The 21,889-nt window shown below is 52.1% G+C and overlaps 2 protein-coding genes and 1 pseudogene across 7 annotated transcripts in view; 2 read left to right on the top strand and 1 right to left on the bottom strand.

Moving 5' to 3' along the window:
- The window catches only part of Yars1 (tyrosyl-tRNA synthetase 1), a 29,343-nt gene extending 27,514 nt beyond the window's left edge, over positions 1 to 1,829 (top strand). Inside the window, exon 13 of the mRNA XM_005317765.4 lies at positions 967 to 1,829. Within this exon, the coding sequence (XP_005317822.1) occupies positions 967 to 1,077 (111 nt within the window). The 3' untranslated portion in view covers positions 1,078 to 1,829. The remainder of the gene's footprint in view (positions 1 to 966) is intronic.
- A 245-nt stretch (positions 1,830 to 2,074) lies between these two features.
- LOC120891105 (small nucleolar RNA U13) lies at positions 2,075 to 2,189 on the top strand (annotated as a pseudogene).
- A 32-nt stretch (positions 2,190 to 2,221) lies between these two features.
- Positions 2,222 to 21,889, bottom strand: part of Nhsl3 (NHS like 3) — a 29,557-nt gene continuing 9,889 nt past the window's right edge. Inside the window, exons 1-7 of one of the 6 annotated variants that reach the window (XM_078025859.1) lie at positions 21,083 to 21,299; positions 8,899 to 9,069; positions 8,761 to 8,816; positions 8,369 to 8,492; positions 7,407 to 7,523; positions 4,947 to 7,315; positions 2,222 to 4,333 (exon numbers count right to left, since the gene is read on the bottom strand). In XM_078025859.1, coding sequence (XP_077881985.1) covers positions 4,064 to 4,333; positions 4,947 to 7,315; positions 7,407 to 7,523; positions 8,369 to 8,492; positions 8,761 to 8,816; positions 8,899 to 9,069; positions 21,083 to 21,173 — 3,198 coding nt within the window. In that variant the 5' untranslated portion in view covers positions 21,174 to 21,299 and the 3' untranslated portion in view covers positions 2,222 to 4,063. Of the gene's footprint in view, positions 4,334 to 4,774; positions 7,316 to 7,406; positions 7,524 to 8,368; positions 8,493 to 8,760; positions 8,817 to 8,898; positions 9,070 to 10,957; positions 11,154 to 21,082; positions 21,300 to 21,889 lie in introns of those variants that run through there. The other 5 variants (XM_078025860.1, XM_021735203.3, XM_040288320.2 and 2 more) reach the window with 5 other exon arrangements.

The following is a 21,889-nucleotide window of genomic DNA, read 5'->3' as shown; positions in this document are numbered from 1 at the left end:
AAGAGTGAGAGAGGGGGAGAGAGAGAGAATTTTAATATTTATTTTTTAGTATTTGGCGGACATAACATCTTAGTTTGTATGTGGTGCTGAGGATCGAACCCGGGCCGCACGCATGCAAGGCGAGTGTGCTACCGCTTGAGCCACATCCCCAGCCCAGAAGCCTAGGTTCAATCTCAAGTATTATAAAATAAATAATCAAGATAAGATATCCATAGTCCTGCCAAAGAGAAACTTAAAAAATGAAATTATTATTTCCTTTTGGTCCTTTGCTCTGCATAAAATGGATTTTCAGTTTGATTCATACTGAAAGTTTTCTGTTTTAGTCAGATACGGTGGCACACACCTATAATCCCAGTGACTTCAGAGGCTGAAGCAAGAGGATCCCAAGTTCCAGGCTAGCCATGGCAGTTTAGCAAGACTGTGTCTCAAAATGAAAAAGGACAAAAAAAATGTCTGGGATAATAGGGATATAGCTGAGTGGTAAAAGTCTATGGTTCAATCCCCAGTACTGAATTTTTTTTCTACTTTATGCTCCCAGACTTTCTATATCTTAAATACTGAGGTCACACTACACAGCAGTTTATGACAGTTAACATAATTTAAGACTTTACTAGCCATTGAGGGTGTTCTCATTGTTTCACTATTAGAATGTTACAGTGGGCTGGGTTGTCAGTCAGTGGTAGAGGATGCATGAGGCACTGGGTTCTATCCCCAACACCACACCACACACACACAAAGAATGTTATGCTGGATGTCTTATACAGAGATCTTTGTACTTAATTTTTCATGATTATTTTCTTAAACTAAATCTCTAAAATGAACTTACCTGAGACAAAAGATATGAACTTGGAAGCTTTGACAAATTATTCTTAGAAAAGCTGAGTCAGGTTACACTAGAGTAATATAAGTTTCCTTGGGATCTCAACCACCACTGTTAACAACTTTTTTTTCCTCTATCTTAATCAGATTGACTTTAAGATTTCTGATGAGTGCATTGCACAGTGGAAGCAAACCAACTTCATGACCAAGCTGGGAAACATTTCCTGTAAAACACTGAAAGGAGGGAATATCAGCTAGCCAGCCCAGCATCTTCCCTACTTCCACCGTCCTGAGTCTTCTGCTGTCTCAGTTTGTTCCATTTGTCACCTGTTTGCCCATCTCTAAGGACATTGAAGCAGCAGGTCTTGGACTCTTTCTTAAGTGCAAAACTGGGTAAGGGGCAGCATACCTCCCCAGAATCTGGACTCATCCCATCTGGTACAGTGAGACTGAAACAACCCCCTGCCCCTGGGTGGTAAGTGGGGCTAGGCAGCGGTAGGGAACCCAGTTTTACCAGCTTCCTTTGGCAGCTGACTCAAGAATTCTGGTTTCAATATAACTCAGAAAAAGTTTATGCCACAATCCTTGTAATTGGAAAAACATTGGTTCCCAGGTTTTTTGGAGTTATCCCAGCAGCTGTGCCTCTAGCTGGAATCTGGTGCCTGGACTGGGCTAATTACAGTTTCTTCCCCAACAGGAAATTGTGGGATTTGAAAAGCAAAGAGAAGGGAAAATAGAGAACCTAGTGGTCTATCAAGTGGTTGGCAGCTTTCACACTGCCTGCCTACTCTGGGGCTTGGTGTTGGTGGGAGACAGGGCCTGCCCCAGGGCTCCTGGAATTCCCCTTGATCCAGCCAGACTGAGACACTCCCTAAACCAGCTGTGTTGTTAGTTAGCATGGATGGCATGGCGTGTGTCTTCAGAGAGAGTGAGGTCATTTCTCTATAAGGCGAGAAAATCGAATCACTAATCATCACTGTCAAATTCAAATAAAATGGTCTGAACATGTATGTCTGGATGGGGACTGTCTCTAAGTGTGAAGCAGCTGCTGGGTCCCTCTCCCAGCCTGGGGTTGCTTGTATCTTGTAAGTTTGGTATTGTAATGGGACAGTTGGGGGAACTGGTGGATGGCAGATACCTTTGGTTTCCCTTTGGTAGTGCTAAGCGCAGCAAGCAGAACATTTTCCCTTCTAAATATTGGCAGAGACCACTGCCCTGCCCTGCTCCACCCCCATTCAGCAGCAGCAGCAGCCAAATCCTTTTGTGGTTGATTAGTGTGGTGACTGAGTTTTCACACTAGTGTGTCAGGAGAGCTTTCCTCACACCTAGTTACCAGTGTTAGCCATTGAGAACATATTGCCCATTTGATGGATGTGGAAGGTCCGGAAGCAGCAGTCACAGCCAAGTTTCAATCATTTAATTAATTAATTAACACCTTTTAAATGAAACACAGAGCTTTTTCACCCCTCAAGCTTCAGGGCAGAGGGAATGGATTGTTTGTATAGACATATCAAAGACTCGAAAATTTAAAGAAATATATATATATATATACTTCTCTCTTCTAACATTTTTATGCAAATTAAAAATCAGAGGCTTTTGGTCTCTCCATTTGCACGAGGTCAAGCTCATTCACCCCAGAGAACAAAGGAGAGTTGCCTCTTCTAGATTCCCCCCTCTCCTTTGTGCTCTGGTCCACCAGGTGGGGGAACAAGCTCAGAAAATCCCAACTGAGGATAAGAGCTCCAGTAACATGGGAATAAAGAGGAGGCAGGCTCCCTCCACCTCCAGCAGTTCTGAAGGCCTAGTTTCATGGGGCTTTGACTGCTCCTGGGTTCTGGGTCCTGGGGTGGGGTGGATCAGAAGCTCCAAGCAGAAGAGTACTTACTGATTGCCTTCCCCTACTCACTGGACAGGTGCAACATATACCAGCAACAGCTCCCCATTATCCATGGGGCAAGGGAAAGATGCTGGTTTGTAGCCACTTGGAGAAGTCAACAGTGGCAAACCAAAGAAACCCCAGAGTGGCAGCCAGAGGAACCCAGGCCCACACACCCCCATTCCCAGGGGTAGGTGGCATGGGCCAGTGTGTCACTGTAGTAGTGGAGAAGCTAAAAGTAAGGTTCCTTGCCAGGCTCAAGGCTGAGTCACTGCTGAGAAAAGAGGATCAAGAAGGGATGGCCCTGGGGAGCAGCCACACTGCTGTGCACGGAGGTACTGGAGGCACCCCTGTGGAGCCAAGGGGACCAATGAGGAAGCCACCTGACCTAGATAGATCACACAAGCTAAAAACAGAAAGGTCATTAAAACTCCTGGAGGAGCGATCAGTAGCAGAGGCTGACATGTAGGAAGAGCCACCCAGCTCCCTCTGATAAGGGAAGGTTTTAGAGTAAGACTGCACCTCTGGCTTCCCATTCTTGCCACTCAAATCAGCTCCCCCTGTGGAATCACCCATACTGAATGGCAAGAAGGACATGCACCAAAGAGTAGAGAAAGGTCAAAAAATAAGGTGCAAGGGCCAGACCTGGGCTACTGCCCAAATAAGCTCCCCTGCCAGATCTCCCTTCCTGTCTCAGTACTCCCTGTGAAACTGAAAAGGACACAGCCCATGGGCCCTGCCTCTGAAACTGTCTGCTGGATCAATCAAACAAGGGGCAGATGCCTGGCATGCGAAGGACCTGCTGAGATGACCTGCTACTGTGATTTGCTTGTGAGGACAGAGCCTGCAAACCTGCCCTCTCCTTCTTCCTCCCCACACCCATTTAGAGCCTGGGAGTCCCCTAATTCTTGTCCCCTGCATGAAGCACCTGGCAGAGCTGGAAGGCAGGAAGTTGGTGGTAAACTGAGGCACAGGAAGGCTACCCCCACTGCACCTTTTGTGCTTTGGAATTCCACAGCCCCATTCCTGCCCCCAGCCTCGAGGAGCCTTTGGGAATGTGACTTGCCCACCTCTAAGAACTAAGAAAGGAGCGAACTGGATTGGGGAGGAGGGACAGTTTGGTCCCAGCAATGGGCTGGTACCCAGGGATTGATGCTGCCACCATGTAAACAGACCCTTGGAACAGTGGCTTCACAAGCCCTGGAGGATGGACATGCAGCCACTTCACAAAAGTGCTTTGATTCTGGACTACAATATGTGCATGATTTGGACTTGGGGGGGGGGGGACACATGAAGTGTTCTGCTCCCGTCTCTGTGGCCTCAGGGCCAGCAGGGGGCGCAGTCACCCACTCCCACCAGCTACCTCCTTCATGATGAGGCTAAGGCCAAGGCTGAAGGGGCAGCTGCTGGAGGCGAGTCCTTTGAGGGGAAAGGCATGAGAGCTGGGTGATCTGGAGGACGGGCGACACCAGGCTTGCATAAATATCGAAGGCTGTGGAGGTTAAGGCTGCAGGCGTCCTCTCTTAGGTTGTGTCTGCTGTCCTCTCGTCCTTGGAGCTGCTCAGGTCCCTGAGAGATTGTATTCCTGGGATGGGTCAGCAGTGCCAGTGCATGGTCAGACCAGCTCTTTCTGTGGGTCTGTGAGAGAAAAAGGAACATTTAGTAAGGGGCGCCCGGTTTGGTTCAGACACTGAGAGCCCAAGCACACTTTCACCCAGTCTTTCCCTAAACTCTCACTTGACAGACACCAGTGACAGCAGCTAGAAACTTGACTCAGACACTGTAAAGTAGGTGTCACTGTCCCACACTTCATAGCACTAGGATAAGACAAAATGATAAGGTTGGAATACACCTGGTAGGTCTGAGGTCAAAGCCCCACCCTCATGTTCCTTTTCCTGTAGTTGGAGTGACAATTCACCTGTCCCAGGCCTCCTAAATCCAGTTATTTTTGTTTTGTTCCCTTTTGTTGTAAAAATTAACCATCTCAAAGACCCAAAAGCAAATGCCCAGTGGTAGAACTTCAAATATTTATTTCCTACCATCAGTGACAGGACCCACACCCACCACTGCGCACTATACCTGAGTCTGGGGGACCCATCTTCTCCTCTGGGCCCACCAGCTGCACAACGTCTCCGTTCTCTGCCAGCTCCCCCTTAGTCCTGTCCTTAGCATGAGGGAGCCCATTGGTAGGAGGAACAGTTATGGGTTCAGCCCGAGGAAAACTGGGAGAAGCAGGTAAGGGGACTCCCACCGAGGGCTTGCGGGCCACAGGTGGGGGAGCCTTCGGTGGCTTCTTCAGGGACTGGGGTGGCCGCTGCTCTGAAATGCTCCTAAGTTCAGCCACCAGATTCCGCTGGAGGTCAGCCTGGGCCTCAGGGGACACTGGCCGTTCAAGCTGTAGCTTCTTAGTGCCCTTGGAGAAGATGAAGCTGGCTGTTGAGGCAGGAGACTGGGGAGACTGTGGCCGAGCCTCCGGTGGTCCATTGGGCTGGGCACTTCCAAGGCCCTCACTGGCAGCCAGGCTGGAGGCCTTGAGTAGGACGGCAGCATGGAGCCCGGAAGAGGGGACAGGCACAGGGCTAGCCCGACCTGACAGGGCCCTTCGCAGCGGCTTCTGGGGGGCTGATAGCCCTGATGCAGAGGCTGGAGCACCTGTGGGAGCGACCACAGAGCGCAGCCGCACCATCTGCAGGAGTGAAGGGGTGACCAGGGGCACACCAGCTTCGTCCCTGGAAGCCCCATTGCTCTTGTTGCAGCCTACTGGCTCCTTCTGAGGGAGTCTGACCAGCTCCGGGACAGAACTAGTTGCGGGTGGGGCTGGTGGGGCTGGAGGAGGGTCTGGGGTCCCCTGGGGCTGGCTCTGGGAGGCAGCCAGGGAGCTGACAGGCCCGGGGGCTACTGCAGACTCAGGGCTAGCCACAGAGAAAAAGGCCTCCTCAGGTGGGGGGAAGTCAGCCATGGACAGATCCTGCTCCTCAGGTGTAGGGGGTGGGGGTGGGGGCCAGTTGGGGTCTGGGAGGGGCTCCTCAGTCTCTAGGGCAGTTGGGGCCTCCTCAACCACCTCTAGTTTCTTACTAGGTGGTGGGGGTGGATGGTAAGATGGGGGTGGGGATGGTGGCGGTGACTGATCTTTGGAGATAACAGGAGACTCCTGGGGTGGGACCAGAGATATCTGGGGAGTGGGAAGAGACTCAGGACTAGTATCAGTGGTAGAGATAGGCCCAGGAACCACAGCAGGAGTGGCCAAAGTAGGGGCAGCTTTTTTAAGGCTCTTGGGCTTAGAAGGAGGAGGAGGAGAGAAGGGGGCAGGCACCTTGGGGTGAGGAGGTATGACAAACCTATCACTCAGGGGGATGGACATGTGTGGACCAGAGCGGTCTGAGGGAGTAGGATCAGAGGAGGAGGAGCACAGAGACGTGAGGGAAGAGGAGACAGAGACACCAGGAGACTGAAGGGAAGTGACCCTCTCTGGTTTAGGAGGCTGGGCCTTGCCTGGGGAAGCAGGGGCACCTGCCAGACCCTTGGGAGGTAGGGTCGGGGTACCACTTTGGCTCGAGTATCCACTGGAGGGTGAAAGTGTCCGTTCTGGGGATCGTGGCGGGTGCCGGGTGCCACCAGGAGACAAGCCAGGCACCCAGCTACTACCTGCCGAGGTGGGTGGACAAGGTGCTGCACCCACCCCTTCTGACCCACCTGTGGTGGGTGGCCGGGGAAGCTGCGGCTGCTGCTTCCGCTCAGGCTTAGGTGGCAACCCTAAGGGCCCATCGGGTGCCTCGGAGCCCCGCTGATGGAGGGAGTAGGTCCGGCGAGGAGGTGGAGGAGGCCGTTTCAGCTTCCGCAGGGAAACACTCCGGCCAGACAACTGCCCGCTGCTCCGAATGCTGACTGTGTCTGAGGCCTCGGCAGTGCTGCCCCCACTAGGGGAACCCCTCCCACTGCCCCCCTGGGGAGCTGGTGCCATACTACTGCTGGCCACAGAGCCCTCTGGCTGACCCTCAGAACCCCCCTTTGAGGAGAGGGTGGAACCGTCAGACACAACAGTCTCAGAAGACTGAGAGTGGCTCCAGGTATCACTGGAAGAGGAAGGATGACGGCTGCGGGGCTGGGGGCTGGAGACAGAGGAAAAGCGACCCAGGGAGCGGACGGAGGCCGGGCTAGCAGAGAGCAGGCTGCATCGGCTCAAAGTGCGCAGGCTGCAGCGGCCCAGGGCTACCACGTCCACAGTGGGTGGCAGCACAGCATGTGGGATCAGCTTTGACAAGTAGGTAGCCTGGGGCGAGATGGACATGGCTGGACTCAAAGGCTCTGGAGGCCCTGCCCCTCCTGTCAGTCCAGGAACTGCTAGAGACATGGGCCGGGTCAATGGAGGGGGCCGGGCCCCTGAGGACCGACCAACAAGGGTGTCATCCCGGTAGACACGGTCAATGTGGCGCTGCAACACGGCCTCTGTATCAGCATCAGCCTCTGCCTCTGCCTCTGCCTCCAGTGCCTGCAGAGATACTCGGACCCCAGTCCCTAAGGCCATGCCAGCTGGGCGACCATCTACCGTGGGGATTCGGATAGCATCCCGTGGACCAGGAGGCTGAGGAGTACCGGGTGCCTCACGCTCATTCCGCAGGCCTAGAATGGATGAGGAGCAGGTGGCAGTCAGCAAAGAGGGGCTGGCCGGCTCCCCACCCACCACCACTTCCTACCTAAACCCAGGGCTCACCAAGTTCCTTCTGCACATGCTGGGGCAGACCCAGCACGGTGCTCCGACGCTCCCGCCGACGCCTCCCTGACCGTCCAGAAGATTTGGGAAATGAGTCATGGGGTCGGAAAGTGGAGCCTGAGGGCCAATTCAGGGGGAAAAAAACCATTAGAGCAGAAGGTCTCCACATGTCCTGCAGAGCACTACTTTTGTGAAGTGCTAGTAATAGCCTTGGGATAAAAGATTTCTGCAGTCAAATAGATATGGGTAAAACTAGAGGCTTCTTTTCTATAAGACTATGGAAAGCTAAGTCAAAATGATCATTGCCATTTAGTGAGTACTTATTTAGTGAACACATTATTATGTCCACATGCTAATGTTCAGCATTCATTCCAATAAGGTAAACGCTATTATTATCTATTGATTTTTATAAAACATCAAACGTAAGTTCAGGGATGTTAAGGATTTGCCTAAGGTCACATGGCTGCTCAGTTAGCAACATCAAGCCAAAACCCAAATTTCCACCTTTTTTTTGAGGGGGCGGAGGGTACTACAGATTGAACCCAGGGGCACTTAACCACTGAGCCACATCCCCAGCCCTTTTTTTAAGACAGGGTCTCAACAAGTTGCTTAGTCCCTCGATAAATTGCTGCCTCAGTCTCCCCAAGCTGCTGTGATTACAGGCATGCACCACCAGGCCCAACCCCGACTCTTAATTTTACAGTTAAGATTCATTTGGTTGGGGCTGGGGACAAGGCTCAGTGGCTCAGTGATAGAGCAATTGGCTAGCATACTCAAAGGCCTGGGTTCAATCCCTAGCACCTCTCTCCAAGATGACACAGTGTACTATCTCCTGAATTAACTGAATCACAAAGCCTGAGAAGACACAATTAGGAGGAGAAAGGGAAGCTGCGGGTGCTAAAACAAGATGGTGCCCACCACCCCTCTCCCCTGCCCAGGAATTCTGGCCAGTGAGGAGACACCTTTGCGCTGGATCATCTCTGAGCGGATGGAGAGTGCATCCTCTGCCGTGGAGCTCTCAGCCGTGTAGGATGTGGTCTGGCTGCAGAAGGAGATGCTGTCTTCATCTGGCGCAGTCCGGGAGGACTGTAGGGAGAAGAAGATTAGTCCCTGGCCTCTGTGAGCTGCCTGCTCAGAACGTCTCAATGGAACTTTTGATTTACAGACCCCCCCGAGGGTCACCCAGCACAGAGCCAGCATCACTGGAGCAAGCCCACACTAGCCCAGAAGGGTCAGTCAGTCCAGCCCTTTGAGATACAGGAAGGAAAAAGACCCAGAAGGTCTAAAGCCATGCTTGCCACAGGTCAAGAAAGGAGGGAAGAGCAGTCAGGACTGAGCTAGGGGCAGGGCTCACCTGGATGCTCTGGGTGTCTCCATGGTCCCAGCCACCCTTGTTCAGTTTCTGTTTTTCTGGAAGACACCAGAAGAGAGTGTTGGGCTAGGCTCCTGACCTCAGGAGCTGAGAGAGTAGAGGGAGGGTGAGAAGGGTTACCTTGGTGCTGTAGGGAGCGGAGCCCCTCCTGGGCCTGTGTGTGCAGCTCTTCCAGGTGAGGCGGTCGCCCACTCGGGAAGAAGACATTGTCCTGGTGCTCATCCACTACAGACCCTAGCCCCTGGCCAGGCCCTGCACTCTGACGTTTGTCACTCTCAGCCTTGGCAGAACCTAGTGGGATGAAGGAGGAAGGGAGGTAAGACCCAAAGGCATGTGGGTCCTCAAAATGCATAGGTACCGTGACAAAGGCACCCCAGTCCCCAGACTGCCCATGGTCCCTACACACACATGCAAATGCCCATTTTCCCCAGTGCAGACATACAACCCATAATACTGGGGTAAACACTCAATACACACAGCCCCCAAATACATACACAAACTATGCCCAAAGGTGCATATATCTGAGTATTCACATCACACAAATGGACACACAAGGCATGATGCACAGGACACAGAGACTCACTGTTTATGCACACAAGTTTCATACAAACAGCACCCAAGTATGAACCCATATAAGTATCCACACCCAGCCTCCACCTATCCACACAACACCCACAGTTCCTATTCTGTACACATGTAAACAGTATCTAAGCATACACACAACTGTGTATACACATGTCACTCAGGGCCCCATGCAAAACAACCCTGTATACACATATCCCATAGCAAATACAATGCTCACCTCCAGACCCCAAGCCCTACTTTAAAGGAAAACAAACCACCCTTTTCATACAGTGCCTTGGCCCAAGTCCAGGGAGAAGATACTATGGGAAACCAAGGAGGAGGAGGAGCTGGAAGGGGTCATAACCAGAGTCCCAGAAAATACTGGGGAACAGGGAAAAACAGGCCAAGAATATAATCTCCTGGGCCCCCTACTCACCCATAGGACTACCCCTTCGCAGAAGAATGGATAGGGAAGGGGAGAAAAGAGACCCAGGCACTCCTATCCCCAGTCAAGAGAGTTCAACCTCTCCAGGGAGAAGAGTCCCAGGTATGGAGGCCCTAGCCCAGGCCCCTGATGCATGGAGCGGGGATCCATTACAGAAGATCCTGTTACAGGCTCCGCCCACAGGGAGGCTGGTCATCTAATCCTGGGGATGGGGGAGCTGTGTCAGCACTTTGCAGCCCTAGCCCCTCTTTAAATGAAACCCACAACATAAGCAAAAGCAGTGGAGGGTCATGTGACCTTGGCAGTACCTTGTAGAGGGGCAGGAACAAAACAAGGCTTTTAAAGGGACACACCCCAGGAACAGGGTGGCCCATTCAGATACCTGCCATTCACCCTTCCTCAGCCTACTCTTCAAAGGGCCAGGGCTCCTGCCCCAGGAAAGCTAGGAGGTCAGAGGTAGGAGGTACCCCAGCAGGTAGTGGATATCTCCCTCAGACCCTCATTTTACAAGTGGGGAAACGGGTTCAAAGGGGAAAGGCCTCACCTAAGGTCACCCAGCAAATGGGAGTCAATCAGCTGGAACTAAATCCAAGTTCCCAGAGGGGACTCCTGGATCACACTCAGACTGAGAACCCCTGGTTTCCAAAAGTCCAAGAAGCTGTGGCCCCTACAGTCTGAATCCAGGCCTGAAAGCCTAGCTACTAGGAGAAAGAATGGGTATAAGTCCCTTCCTCCAAACCCCCAGGCCTCTAAACATGGTTCCACAACTTCCAGTGGCACTTTTCTCTGTAGCTCCCCACATCCCATACTCCCCTACCTTTGGGATGACTCCAAAGGGGGCTGTCCCCTCACTCTGAACTAGGTCGGAGGCTGCACCCAGTAAATTGTGGGTACCCTTGCAGGAAGGCAGTCTGGCCCGAGGGCGGCAGGCTTCAAGGTCAGAAGATGCGGGTCCATCCTCCCAAGCATAAGCAGGCCCAGACAAAGGCAGCAACAAAGCAGCTGGACAAAGGCACGCCGCGGACAGGGGACTCCGGCCTCCTTAATAGTCCTGGCCCCAACCCCACTGCTCCTCCCTGGCCTAGATCCCCCAGTCTAGGGAAGAGTCTGGCTAAGGGAGCTGCGGGGGATCCCTTCCCGTCCCCCTCCAAGCCACACCCACTCACTCACCCTTCTTCTTAAAGAGCTCAAGAAGCGCAGGGAGGTGGCGGCCAAGGAACACCACCATGACTGCAGGCGCCACTCGGAGATGTCCCCTACTCTAACCTCCTCCGTGCGCCCAGGAGCGCCTTCACCACAGCCCAGCACTAAGCCCGCCTGCCTGGTGCCCGCCAGCGAACCCACCGCGGCACCGCTGCAGGCAGAGGAAGGGGAGGGGCTGTTCCAGGTCTTCCTCCCACCTTCGCCACTGGTCCCGCCTACTCGCCGACCCCGCCCCCTGTGCATGGACGCCGAGACACGAGGAAACTGAGGCGGAAAGACTGCAGGTGTTCTGCTCTACTAAAGGGTATGACTAGGGGGATGGATGACTAGGATTCCTGCAGGGATCACTAACACTGCCACCAAGTCCTGTCTAAACATTCAGGAGTCAGAGCGAAGCGAAGGGCCCAGCTAGCTGCCAGATGGTAGGTGTAAGGGCTACCAGACCAGACTTGGCATGGTGCCCACCCCCACGCCCTCCTGGCTGATGGGATAATTCCTTGGGGAAAGAGCTCAGTTCATGGAGCAGTCAGGCAGGAGCCCAGGGCTGCCTTGTGGGAGTGGCAAGGCTGTGGGCAGAGGCCCCTGGAGGGGTACAATCTGGCCCAGGACACAATACATACTGGGAAGCCAGGGAGAGGCCCAGAGCAGAACCACAGTGGCTGTTGGTAACAACCCCCTCCTCATAAGTGTGTTCAACCCCACACTTTCTTCCCACTGTGACAGTGTGTCATCAGAGGCCCAGAACAGCTCAGAGAACTTCCAGGGTTACACAGCAGAGGCAGGATTTAAACACAGAGTCTAGGATTCCCTGAGTCTAGGATTCTTCCCGCTGGCCCTACTTGGTCTAACTGATTGTGTGCTGGATCACCAGACAGGGAGAACACATTAGCAAAAAAGAGCCCATAGGCAAAGTCAGTAAAATAGTCAAGAGGTAGGAGGGATGGAGAGAGGAGAGGTACTAAGGCAAGTCAAGTCCATGTTCAAATTTACCTCCATCACAAAAAATCAAGACTATGTATGAAAACATGGCTGGGCTGGGTGCAGTGGCACACAACTGTAATCTCAGCAGTTTGGGAGGCTGAGGCAGGAGGATCACAAGTTTGAAGTTAGCCTAAGCAAGTTAGCAAGGCCCTAAACAACTTAGTGAGATCCTGTCTCTAAATAAAGTATTTTAAAAAAAGGGCTAGGGATGTGGCTCAGTGGTTGAGCACCCCTGTTTCAATCCTTGGAACCAAAAAGAAGAAAAAGAAAAAAGGGCCAACAACTCCTCTTTATAAGATGCTATATCCATTCATTTGGTTAGTAAATATTAAGCTGGTACTTAGGGATACAGCCAAAGGATAACTTTATCTTGTTCACTAGAACATCCCCAGAGCCTAAATCAGTGCCTAATACACACTATGAGTTCAGTAAATACTTGAGGAATACATGAATGAGGTAGGCTAATATAACTTAGGTAGTAAAAACTAATGATGCCAAGTGCGGTGGCATACACCTGTAATCCCATGATTTGGGAGGCTGAGGCAGCCTCAGCAACTTATCGAGGCCCCAAGCAACCTAGAGAGACCCTGGATCAACATAAAAAATAAAAAAGACTGGGGATGTAGCTCAGTGGTAAAGTGCCCCTGGGTTTAAGTGCCAGTACCAAAAAAATAAAAAATAAACCGAAACAAAACTGAGGAGCTGTGATTGGAGGTGGTAACCCTCTAAGAAAAGGATATTGGAACTGAAACCTGAAAAATGAGGAGCCAGCCAAGGCAGATATGGAGGTAGAGCCTTCTAGACAAGCACAGCAAATGTAAAGGCCTTGAGGAGGAGTGAGACTTCCACAAACAGAAAGGAGGCTAGTGCGGAGAAACTGGCAGGAGATGAGAGCAGAGGAGGGCAGCAGCCAGGTCAGGTGGGGCTCCTAGGCCCGAGCAGACTCCAGGTTACATTCCAAAAGCCTGGGAAGTCAGTCAATGAGAGTTTCAGCTGGGTAGAGACATTTTCAAAAAGGATCCTCCTGGAAACTCTAGAGCAGCTGAGACTCTGAAAGAGAAGTTCTGTGAACTATAATGTGCTCTTTCCCAAACTCGCCAAGGATACCCCTCCCTCCCTGCCCTCTTTTGGACTCCTTAGAGGTCTAAGACCCCTCTGGAGCTCCTTTCCCATTTGCTCGCCTCTAAGACCATTCAAGCCCATGGCTAAGCCCTTGCCCTCTGGAGAGCAAATATTTGTGGAGCTGGATAGTAGATATGTTACATCACTGAACTCTAAGTAACAGTCCCAAGAAGTAGGCACCTTATTTCCATTTTACAGAGAAAGACCTGGAGACCAGCAGGGACAAACACCCATAAAGCTCCCACTCTGGGCTTCATTGCACAAATGATATGAGCACTTCACTCAGAGAACCTGAATCCAAAAGCCATGCTGTCTACTATGCCAGCTACAAACCTGATCTCCCCAAAGAAGGGGTCCAGGAACTCCATCATTTCTACTAATTGGAGGTTTCTTGACTACCTGCTTCCCCCACATGCCCCCTCTTAGGCCAGACCCAACTCACTTATCAGTCTTACACAAACAGAAAAGAGCAGCAGACCGACACTTGCTGGGTGATTAATCCCTGCCAGGCATGGTGCCAGGTACTGGTGGAAAGCAAAACCCTGTCTATGCCCTCATGGATCCTTTTTCCTTTTTTGTTTTTGTTTTTGTTTTTGTTTTTGTTTTTGGTATTGGGGATTGAACCCAGGAGTATCCTTCCTGTGCACCAAATTACCCTTTTCCTAGTTTTGAGACAGGGTCTCACTAAGTTGCCCAGGCTGGCCCTGAAACTTGTGATCCTCCTTCCTCAGATTCCCAAATAGCTGGAATTGGGAGCCACTGTGTCCATCTGTCTGTCCTGCTGGATCTTAGGGCAGCCCTTCAAGGCAGTTACTTGAAGGTACATGAAGCTCCTAGTAGCTGATGGCAGATCTGTAAGGCTCAGAGACCTAGGTGACTTCCCAAACTCTGGCTGGCTCTAAAACTGTAGCCTTTCGCTGAGCAGGGCAGTCACCCCCAGCTTCCCTCTCATTAGGGAAACAAAGAGCTGAGCTCTGGCTAAGCTGGGACTGGGGGAACATTAGCCCTTAGAAGTCCAAGGCCCACATATGTCAGTCAGGGCCACAGCTGCAAATTCCACAGCCAGATCCAAGGCTCTCACACTTGATAACATCTGGTTGCTCCAGCAACGTCCCTCCCCCCCCAACCCACAGCCTGGTCAGAGCCTGCTGCCTCTCTTAGCCACCCCAGGCACCGGGTCTACACACCTGTGCTTGCTTACGAAGGTGCTCAGTGACTTGAATCTCGGGTGGGGGAGGGCACCTCACAAACTTGATGTCCAAAGAATGGAAGGACCTGGCCCAAGGCCACGTGGCTTTCTGCTTTGGTACAGTCCAGGAGTGCCGGCTGGGGTTAAGGCTTTGACAGAAGCTCACCAAGCAACCTTTGCCCCCACATCTGCCTGAGGAAGGAGGCTTCCCAGTGCTGAGAAGGCACTCTACTTGTGGCCAACCCCCAACACACCAGGCACACCAAGGAGCACCCAGGCAAGCTCCTGAGATCAGATACAGTCCCTGAGCGGGTAAGGGGGTGTGCATCTCTAATGTCCCACTGGGGCCACCTCCAAAGGTGGAGCTCAGAAATACACCCACAAAGCACACCCAGGCTACACCCTCTTCATCCACTTAGGCAACTGCATAGACACCCACAGGGCCCAAGTGGCTGTATGTACAGGAAGACAAGCATGTGTACCCACCACCCAGGGGCTTTCCTGAGCCTGGGGACAGGGAGCAATCAGAGATGGAGCCCGTGTGTCCCTCACCCCACACACACCAGCCGCATGCGCATGCGTACACACAGTCTTGGCAACATCCTCCATGGGGTGAGGCCTCAACCTGCCCCATTCCAAAGCTCAGGGTGGGGGAGGCGCACCCACAGGCAGGCCAGCCTGACTCAGGGGAGAGGAATGAGGGGGGAGGGCATAACTGTCCAGGTGGCCCTGCTCAGGAGCTGGGACCCTCATGGCCAACTTGCCAGCACCAGGCCTGGTCTTTACTCCCTCAGGCCAGCCCTCCAGCCAAAAGTCAGAAGAATGCTCAGAGGCTTTTACGCTCAACCCCTTACTATACTGGTGGACACATGAAAGCCAAGGGTTTCCTTCCACATGAAGGCCAGGGTTTCCTCAGGTCACACATTCTAGAGGAAACCCTGAACAGAACCAAGAGCATCCATGGGTTTTACTCCCCCTGAGGCAAGGCAAAGGCAAATGAGCTAAGAAACTCTCAGGTAGAAGGGGCACTTTCTCTTCTACTATCCCAAAGATATAAGTGAAGTTTCCTTTTTACAAAGGAGCACCAAGAGAAAGTGACTGGCTTGCTCAAGGTCACCTAACCAGGAAGTGGCGGATCCCACATTCAACCCTGAGTCTCGCTCCAAATGCCTTAGTTGTCTTGAGTCTAAGAAAGTGAATGGGTAAAGGGGGCCACAGCCTCAGTCTCCTCCCTGGCATAAGAAGGGGAAGCCCTGAACCCCACTTCTACATCAGGGGAATCCCCCTCCCCTCCCTTGTCTAGCTCCACCCAGTGGGGGGGGGCAGAGATGACAGGCCAGGCCGGTTCTAAGGTAAATATTGGGGGGCAGGGAGTGCCTGGAGCAGGGAGCGGAGGATCCCATCCCACAGGGTGCCCTGAGGGAAACGGCAGTAGTGCAGGGTGGAATTAGCTATAATAATATTAATAAATGTGGTAATGAGTTTCCAGGCCAGCATCTGCTCCCAACAATGACATAATAATCCCTTTCGGCCAGGGCACAATTCTGATTTTCCAAAGCCCTTTCTTTTGTTCCTTCAAGGCATGATTATTCCCATTCTATGGATGCCAGAGAGGCAGCCACCATGAAGTTAGGAGAGGAAGGGCTGGGACTCAGGAGATGTGGACTCCAAGCCTTAATAAATCAGCCTCTCTCGGCCACAGTTATCTCATGAACACCCACCTCACAGAGTGCCTGAAAAAGCTAAAGAAAACCCTACAACCAAGAGCAAGTTCAAAGTGTTCTATCAGAGTGAGCCTCTGCCGGTCCAGGGAATGAAGGCAGGAAAAAGACCTTTCCACTTAACAACACAGCAACAACAAACTGGCGTCTCCAGAAAACCAACTGAGAGACACAGATGGTCTCATTCAATGACCCTCACCATACAGAGGCACTCCCAAAGGGTCAGTGATTTATCCAAAGTCACTAGACTAGTAATGGCAGAGTCAGGATTTGAGCCCAGTTCTAACTGGCTGCAAAACCATGTTCTTCCAGTGCCACCTGTGGCCCCCCTTCCCGCCCACTTCCAGAGTGCTTCTCCAATCTCAAGTGGAGTTAAGGACCATTAAGATAAAGGCCTGATAAGGGACACTCAACAGCAGTTCCCTATCTTCCCTTAGTGACCTCACCTAATCTGGCAGTCCTGACCCTGTTTGGGAAGGAAGGAATTCTAGGTCCAGACCAGACAAATCTCACAGCCCTGAAAATCACAAGACCTAGTTTGAGCTCACTGCCTTTTTGATTCTGGGGATTGAATCCAGGGGCTCTTTATTACTGAGCTAAATTCCCAGTCCTGTTTTGTTTTTTTGTTTGTTTGTTTGTTTGTTTTGTTTTGTTTTGGTTTTGGTTTTTTTTTGAGACAGGGTCTCACTAAATTGCCCCAGCTGGCCTCCAACTTGCAATCCTCTAGCTTCCGCCTCCCAAATAGCTGGGATTACAGCCGTGTGCCACAGCATCCAGCTTATTTTCATTTTTTAATTTGTTTCTGGGACTGGGGATTGAACCCACAGCTACACAAGCACTCTATCACTGACTATGTCCCCAGTCTGTTTTTTATTTTGAAACAGAGTCTCACTAAGTTGCCCAGGCTGTTCTTGAGCTTGTACTGCTACTACTTCATCCTGCACCCACCTCTCACTGCCTCTAATTAGAGTTTGACCCTGAGCCAGGTAATGTCCTTTTCTGGCCCTCGGTTTCTCCACCTGTGTTGTAGAAGGCTTTTAGAGAGATAAATGCCAAAGAGCCCTCTGCATTTATAACTGTTTCTAGAAGGAGGGCAATGGTTCCTCACTTATAGTCAGGGGCTGGGGCAGCAATGGAGTTCAACTTATCACTGATTACTCAGATCAAAGAGAGCTAAGCTCCTTATCTGGAAGCCCAGGGCTCCTACAAGCAAGCCCTGATATCACACACATCTGGTCACAAGTCTCCCCCAAGGAAGAGGAAGAGACATTGGGGTGCGAGAGATAGGACCTTCTCTCAGCTGTGAAACCTACCAAAGCCTAAGGCCCTCCAGGTCTAGATGCAGGGTGAAAGATGGAAAAATATCCAAAGAGGCTGACTTTACCAGTCCCTTTCCTCAGCCTTCCCATCTGCAAGATGGGAACATAAATTCAACTAGGAGAAAGGCCCTGTGGGTAAACCTCTAGTGCAATGCACAGGAATTGTGATATCAGGGTGACTCTCCTTGGGTTCCCAATTCATATCCTCCACCATTTCCCCAACCTGCCTAGGACCAAGTGCCCAGCTGACATGGGGGTGGGGGGAGCTGGGTTGGACTCCTGAGAACCACGGCCAAACAACCCTAGCAGGTCACAGTGTCTTTCTAGCAAAGGGGAAGTACTCACCTCATCCACCCTGACCCTTCTTTCCCCTCCCAGAGCACTGGATCAGGGGAGGAGACAACCCTTCCTAGGATCTTGGTTTATTTCCCCTCCCACTAGTTCCCTGTCTAAGCCCTTGAAGGCTTCAGGGTTTTAGACTCCAGTTCTCTCCCACTGTGCTCGACACTGGGGTGCTCCTCAGGGCTCAAATGCCCCGGTCTCAGGCTTTCTTTGCCCAGAGGATCTACAGGCTGAGAAATCACAACATGAAATCATCTATCCCTAAACTGGCTAGAGGCACAGGCTTTATAATATGACAAGCTTGGATTTGAATCACAGTTCTGCCATCTCCTTGCTGTGTGTCCTTGGGCAAGTAACTTTACTTCCCTGCGCTCTAGCTACCTCATCTGTAAAATGAGGAGAATAATAGCTTTTCACTTGTTAAACTATTTGAAGACAAATGAATTAATGAAAAGGGTTAGCATGGAGCCTTTTATTTTTATTGGGGGGGGAGTCACTATTGAGGATTGAACCTAGGGGTGCTGTAACACTCCAGCCCTCACCCCCCCTTTTTTTTTCAATTTTGAGATAGGGTCTCATTAAATTGCTCAGGCAAGACTCAATTTTGTATTCCCCCGCCTCAGCCTCCTGAACAGCTGGGACTACAGGAATGTGCCACTGCGTCAAGCTACCCAGGGCCTTATTTTTATCTCTGCAGTAACAACTCTGCTACCACCCCCAGCCAAGCAATCTTGAGTACAGAGCCTTCACAGCCCCCTCTGGTCTTTACTCCCAACATCTGATTAACCCCAAATCCTGAAAAATTCTGCGGCATCCTCCAAAGTGTCTCTGCAGCTGCCCCTCTTCTCTGCTCCCATAGTCCTCCACCCCAGGCCCCAGATCAGCCCTTTCTTCATCACCTCTCCCTTGGATTACTGCAAGAGGCTCTGAGCTTCCACCCCCACCTCAGGATAGCCTGCCTGCACCAGCCCCCGCCCTGGAGCCATCTTCCTAACACACCACTTTTGTAGGCTCCACCCTTGCTCAAACACCTTCACTGGCTCCCTATGGCTGTACACTAGAGCCCTCTCTAGCTGCCTAACACGTCTCTCTCCTCCACTCACAGACTAATCAAATGAATAAGTAATCAAGCTCCAATCCTATGGGCTTATGGCAGCAGAATCTGAAGCTAGGGAAGCCTTAGAATCCTCAACACAAGTAAAATCAAAGGGACTGAAGTTTACATTAACAGTGGAGACTCTTCTCCTCCCAGGACAAGGAATATGCCTCAACTACTTTCCTCTCCAATCTCCATACTCAGTCCCAATTCCCTGACTTTTCTCAAGACCATACCCTGCAGCTACAAGGAATCCCCCATGTTCTCTCCTTCAATCAACAATACAGGACTAATCCCAATCCTGCAGTTACTTAAAAACCAGATTAAGATCACGAAATCAGTTTTGTAAACTGATCCCAACCCAGCAACTTTTAAAATATAGCCTGGAATATTCATTCCCCAGCTCCTACCCTTCTATGTTGCCTTGACAATGCTTTCTAGTTTTTTTAGGAACACATGAAAACCAAGTTGACCCCTGAGTTGCAGCAGGGGCTGGAGGTGCACAAGGATGGCTGGAAATTCCTGGTTTCTTCCTCAAGGGCAGCAGGTAGAAGACTGCAAACACACCTTCTTTTTCTCTCTCTCCCCCTTGACAAATGGTCACAAGTCTGGCCCACAATTGATTCTCAGAAAATCATCAGATCAGAGCAGCCATCACAGCACAGATGAAAAGCCCAGCCCCAGCTCTGCCAGCTCAGTGCAGATTCAGGAAGCAGAGACAGGTGGGCACAGCTAGGACTTTGGGGTTGCCAGGGAAGGGAACTCCTGCAGCCTATCAACACCCACCTTCTGAGGACTCTTCAGAGAGCCTACCTCAACTTAATTAACCCTTTTCCTTAATTAACCCTTTTCCTATTAGTTTGGTCATCATTCCTTGTGCTCAAATCACCTTATACAAATGACCTTGAACAAGACCCTCTTTTCTAGACTCGGTCTCTTCATCCATGAAATGGCTAGTCATAACTGCAAGAGACCCACAAAGTCATCTATGCTAAGGCTCCCTAATTTCAGGAACAGAGGAGTCAGGAAAGTCCAGAAAGGTGAAAGGAATCTGTCCAAGGTCATCAGACCCTATGCCAGAGCCACACTGAGAGCAGGCTCTTTCCATTGCCCCCTATGTCCAGGGCTGATGGAGGGGTGAGATCATCAGGCTCAGTTGCTGGACCTCTAGGAATGTGGGCCAGCCTGAGAATATGTGGGTGGATTCTCCCACGACATCAAGGGTCCCTTCACTCTACCTCCTCTCAGAATCTCTTTCTCCCCCTCAGACCAGCAGGTACCTCTATGTAACCTGCCTCTGTTAAAGCTCATATCTTGAAGGGGTAAGGTTTTGGATCCCCCACTTTGCCCTTCCCCCATCTCTGGATTCACAAGATGAGAAAACAAGCACCCTGTATGGCCCCTCCTCCAGGACCCTTTGGGATTCTCAGGAATACCCCGAATTGTTTTTTGTTGGAAAACAAGAATGCCATCTCCCATTTAGGGGTTGGAAGCCTTCCCCATTACCTATCCCCCACCCCTGGAGGTTGGAATGTGACCCGCGGAGGGATCCCGCAGCACGCTGGACGAAGAGGACTGCTGCGTTCCAGCTCAGTGGCTGCATTGAAAGGGGGGAGATGCGGCGGCGACCTCGGGGACTGCGGGAGTTGGGGGACGGGGAGAGGCCGCGGTGACGCGGTGGGGGTAGGGAGGGAGCCAAGAGAACCAGTCCGACTCCCGATCGCGCCAGATGGAGGCGGTCCCGAGCCTCCAGCCCCTGGTTTCCTGCTTCGCCCCTCCACCTTTGTCTCCCCACCCTCCTGCAAACTTTCAGCCTGTTGGGGGCTAAGGTCTGCGGGACAAGTGTGTAGTGCCCTAGGGTCTGCCTGTGAGCCCGAGGGAGTCTGGTCGGTTGTGCAACTGTGAATCTACGTGACGCTGGGCAACTGTACCTACATGACTGATTTATGTGCCCGTGTGTCTCAATCTGCGCGTGGGTGTAGTTCGTGTGGCCATGTAAACCGTATGCATAGGTATATGTACCTGTGTCTCAAGATCTGTCTCCTACCGCGATAAAGCGCGGGTGGGTGTGTGATTGTTTTTCGTCCCTGCATGCCCATACATCAGAGTGTGTGTGTGCGACCATGAAAAATGTGAACACGTACGTGTGCCCGCCGGTAGGTATCACTGTATACATGTCTCCGAGTACATGTAAGAGGTGGGATCTGCGCGGGGGTTCCCGGCCCCCCACTCAAGCTCACCAGGCCCCAGGAGGGGGCAGCAGCGGTGGTGACCGCTGCAGCAAAGACCCTCCTCCCCGCCAGCCCCGCCCCCACCCCCTACCTGCGGGCCGCTTAGCCGACCTCCCGAACCGCCAGAAGCTGCGGGCCCGGGGGCCGCTGGGGGCCTTCCTCTTGTGGTGCGAGTTACCCATGGTGGGCGCGGGAGCCGGCGCGGGAACCCGAGCGCGGCCCAGCCAGCCCGGCGGCCGGGCCCGCAGCCCCGGGAGGGAGGCAGCGAGACGCGCGGGCTGCCACTCGGGCGCCCCCAGCCCCAGCTCAGCCACGCCCCCGAGCTCTGCGGCCAATGGCCAGGACGGGGGCGGGCCTCAAGGAGGGGCGGGGCCTGGCGCGCGTCCCGTCAGCTCCGCCCCTCCCGGTACCTGGGAGACCTGCTGATCCGCCCCGCCCTGAACGCTCCAGGAAAGAATCGGCAGGTCCAGTTGGGGCAGGTGGATAGCCAGCTCTCCCAACCCGAGGGCCGCCTCTTTGGGGACTGCACTGGAGCTGGGAGAACTAGCAGGCGGGGTCCGGAGCCCTTCTGCTACTAAGGCCCACCAGCCACCAACCCGTGAGTGTTGCATGCATGAGTGTACAAATATATCCAATTGTGTCTCAGTGGTTGTATTCAAAATAATAGCAGCATTCTTTTAATGTTCACTGTGTGCCAGGCACTGTTACCTACTTGTATGCACTACTTTTATGTCATCCAAAAACCAATTCCGTAAGGTGGATACTTTTATCATACCCATTTTACTGGTGGAGAAACTGAGGCTCCTTGAAGTCATTGAGCTACAAGGCCAGAATTCAAACCCAGACTGACTCCAATACCCACTGCTCCAGGCTGTCACCTCTCACCTCATTTATGTCT

The sequence above is a fragment of the Ictidomys tridecemlineatus genome, chromosome 11 (assembly GCF_052094955.1).
Source record: "Ictidomys tridecemlineatus isolate mIctTri1 chromosome 11, mIctTri1.hap1, whole genome shotgun sequence".
In the NCBI taxonomy this organism is placed as follows: Eukaryota; Metazoa; Chordata; class Mammalia; order Rodentia; family Sciuridae; genus Ictidomys; species Ictidomys tridecemlineatus.
This window is presented reverse-complemented; position numbering and strand designations above follow the sequence as displayed.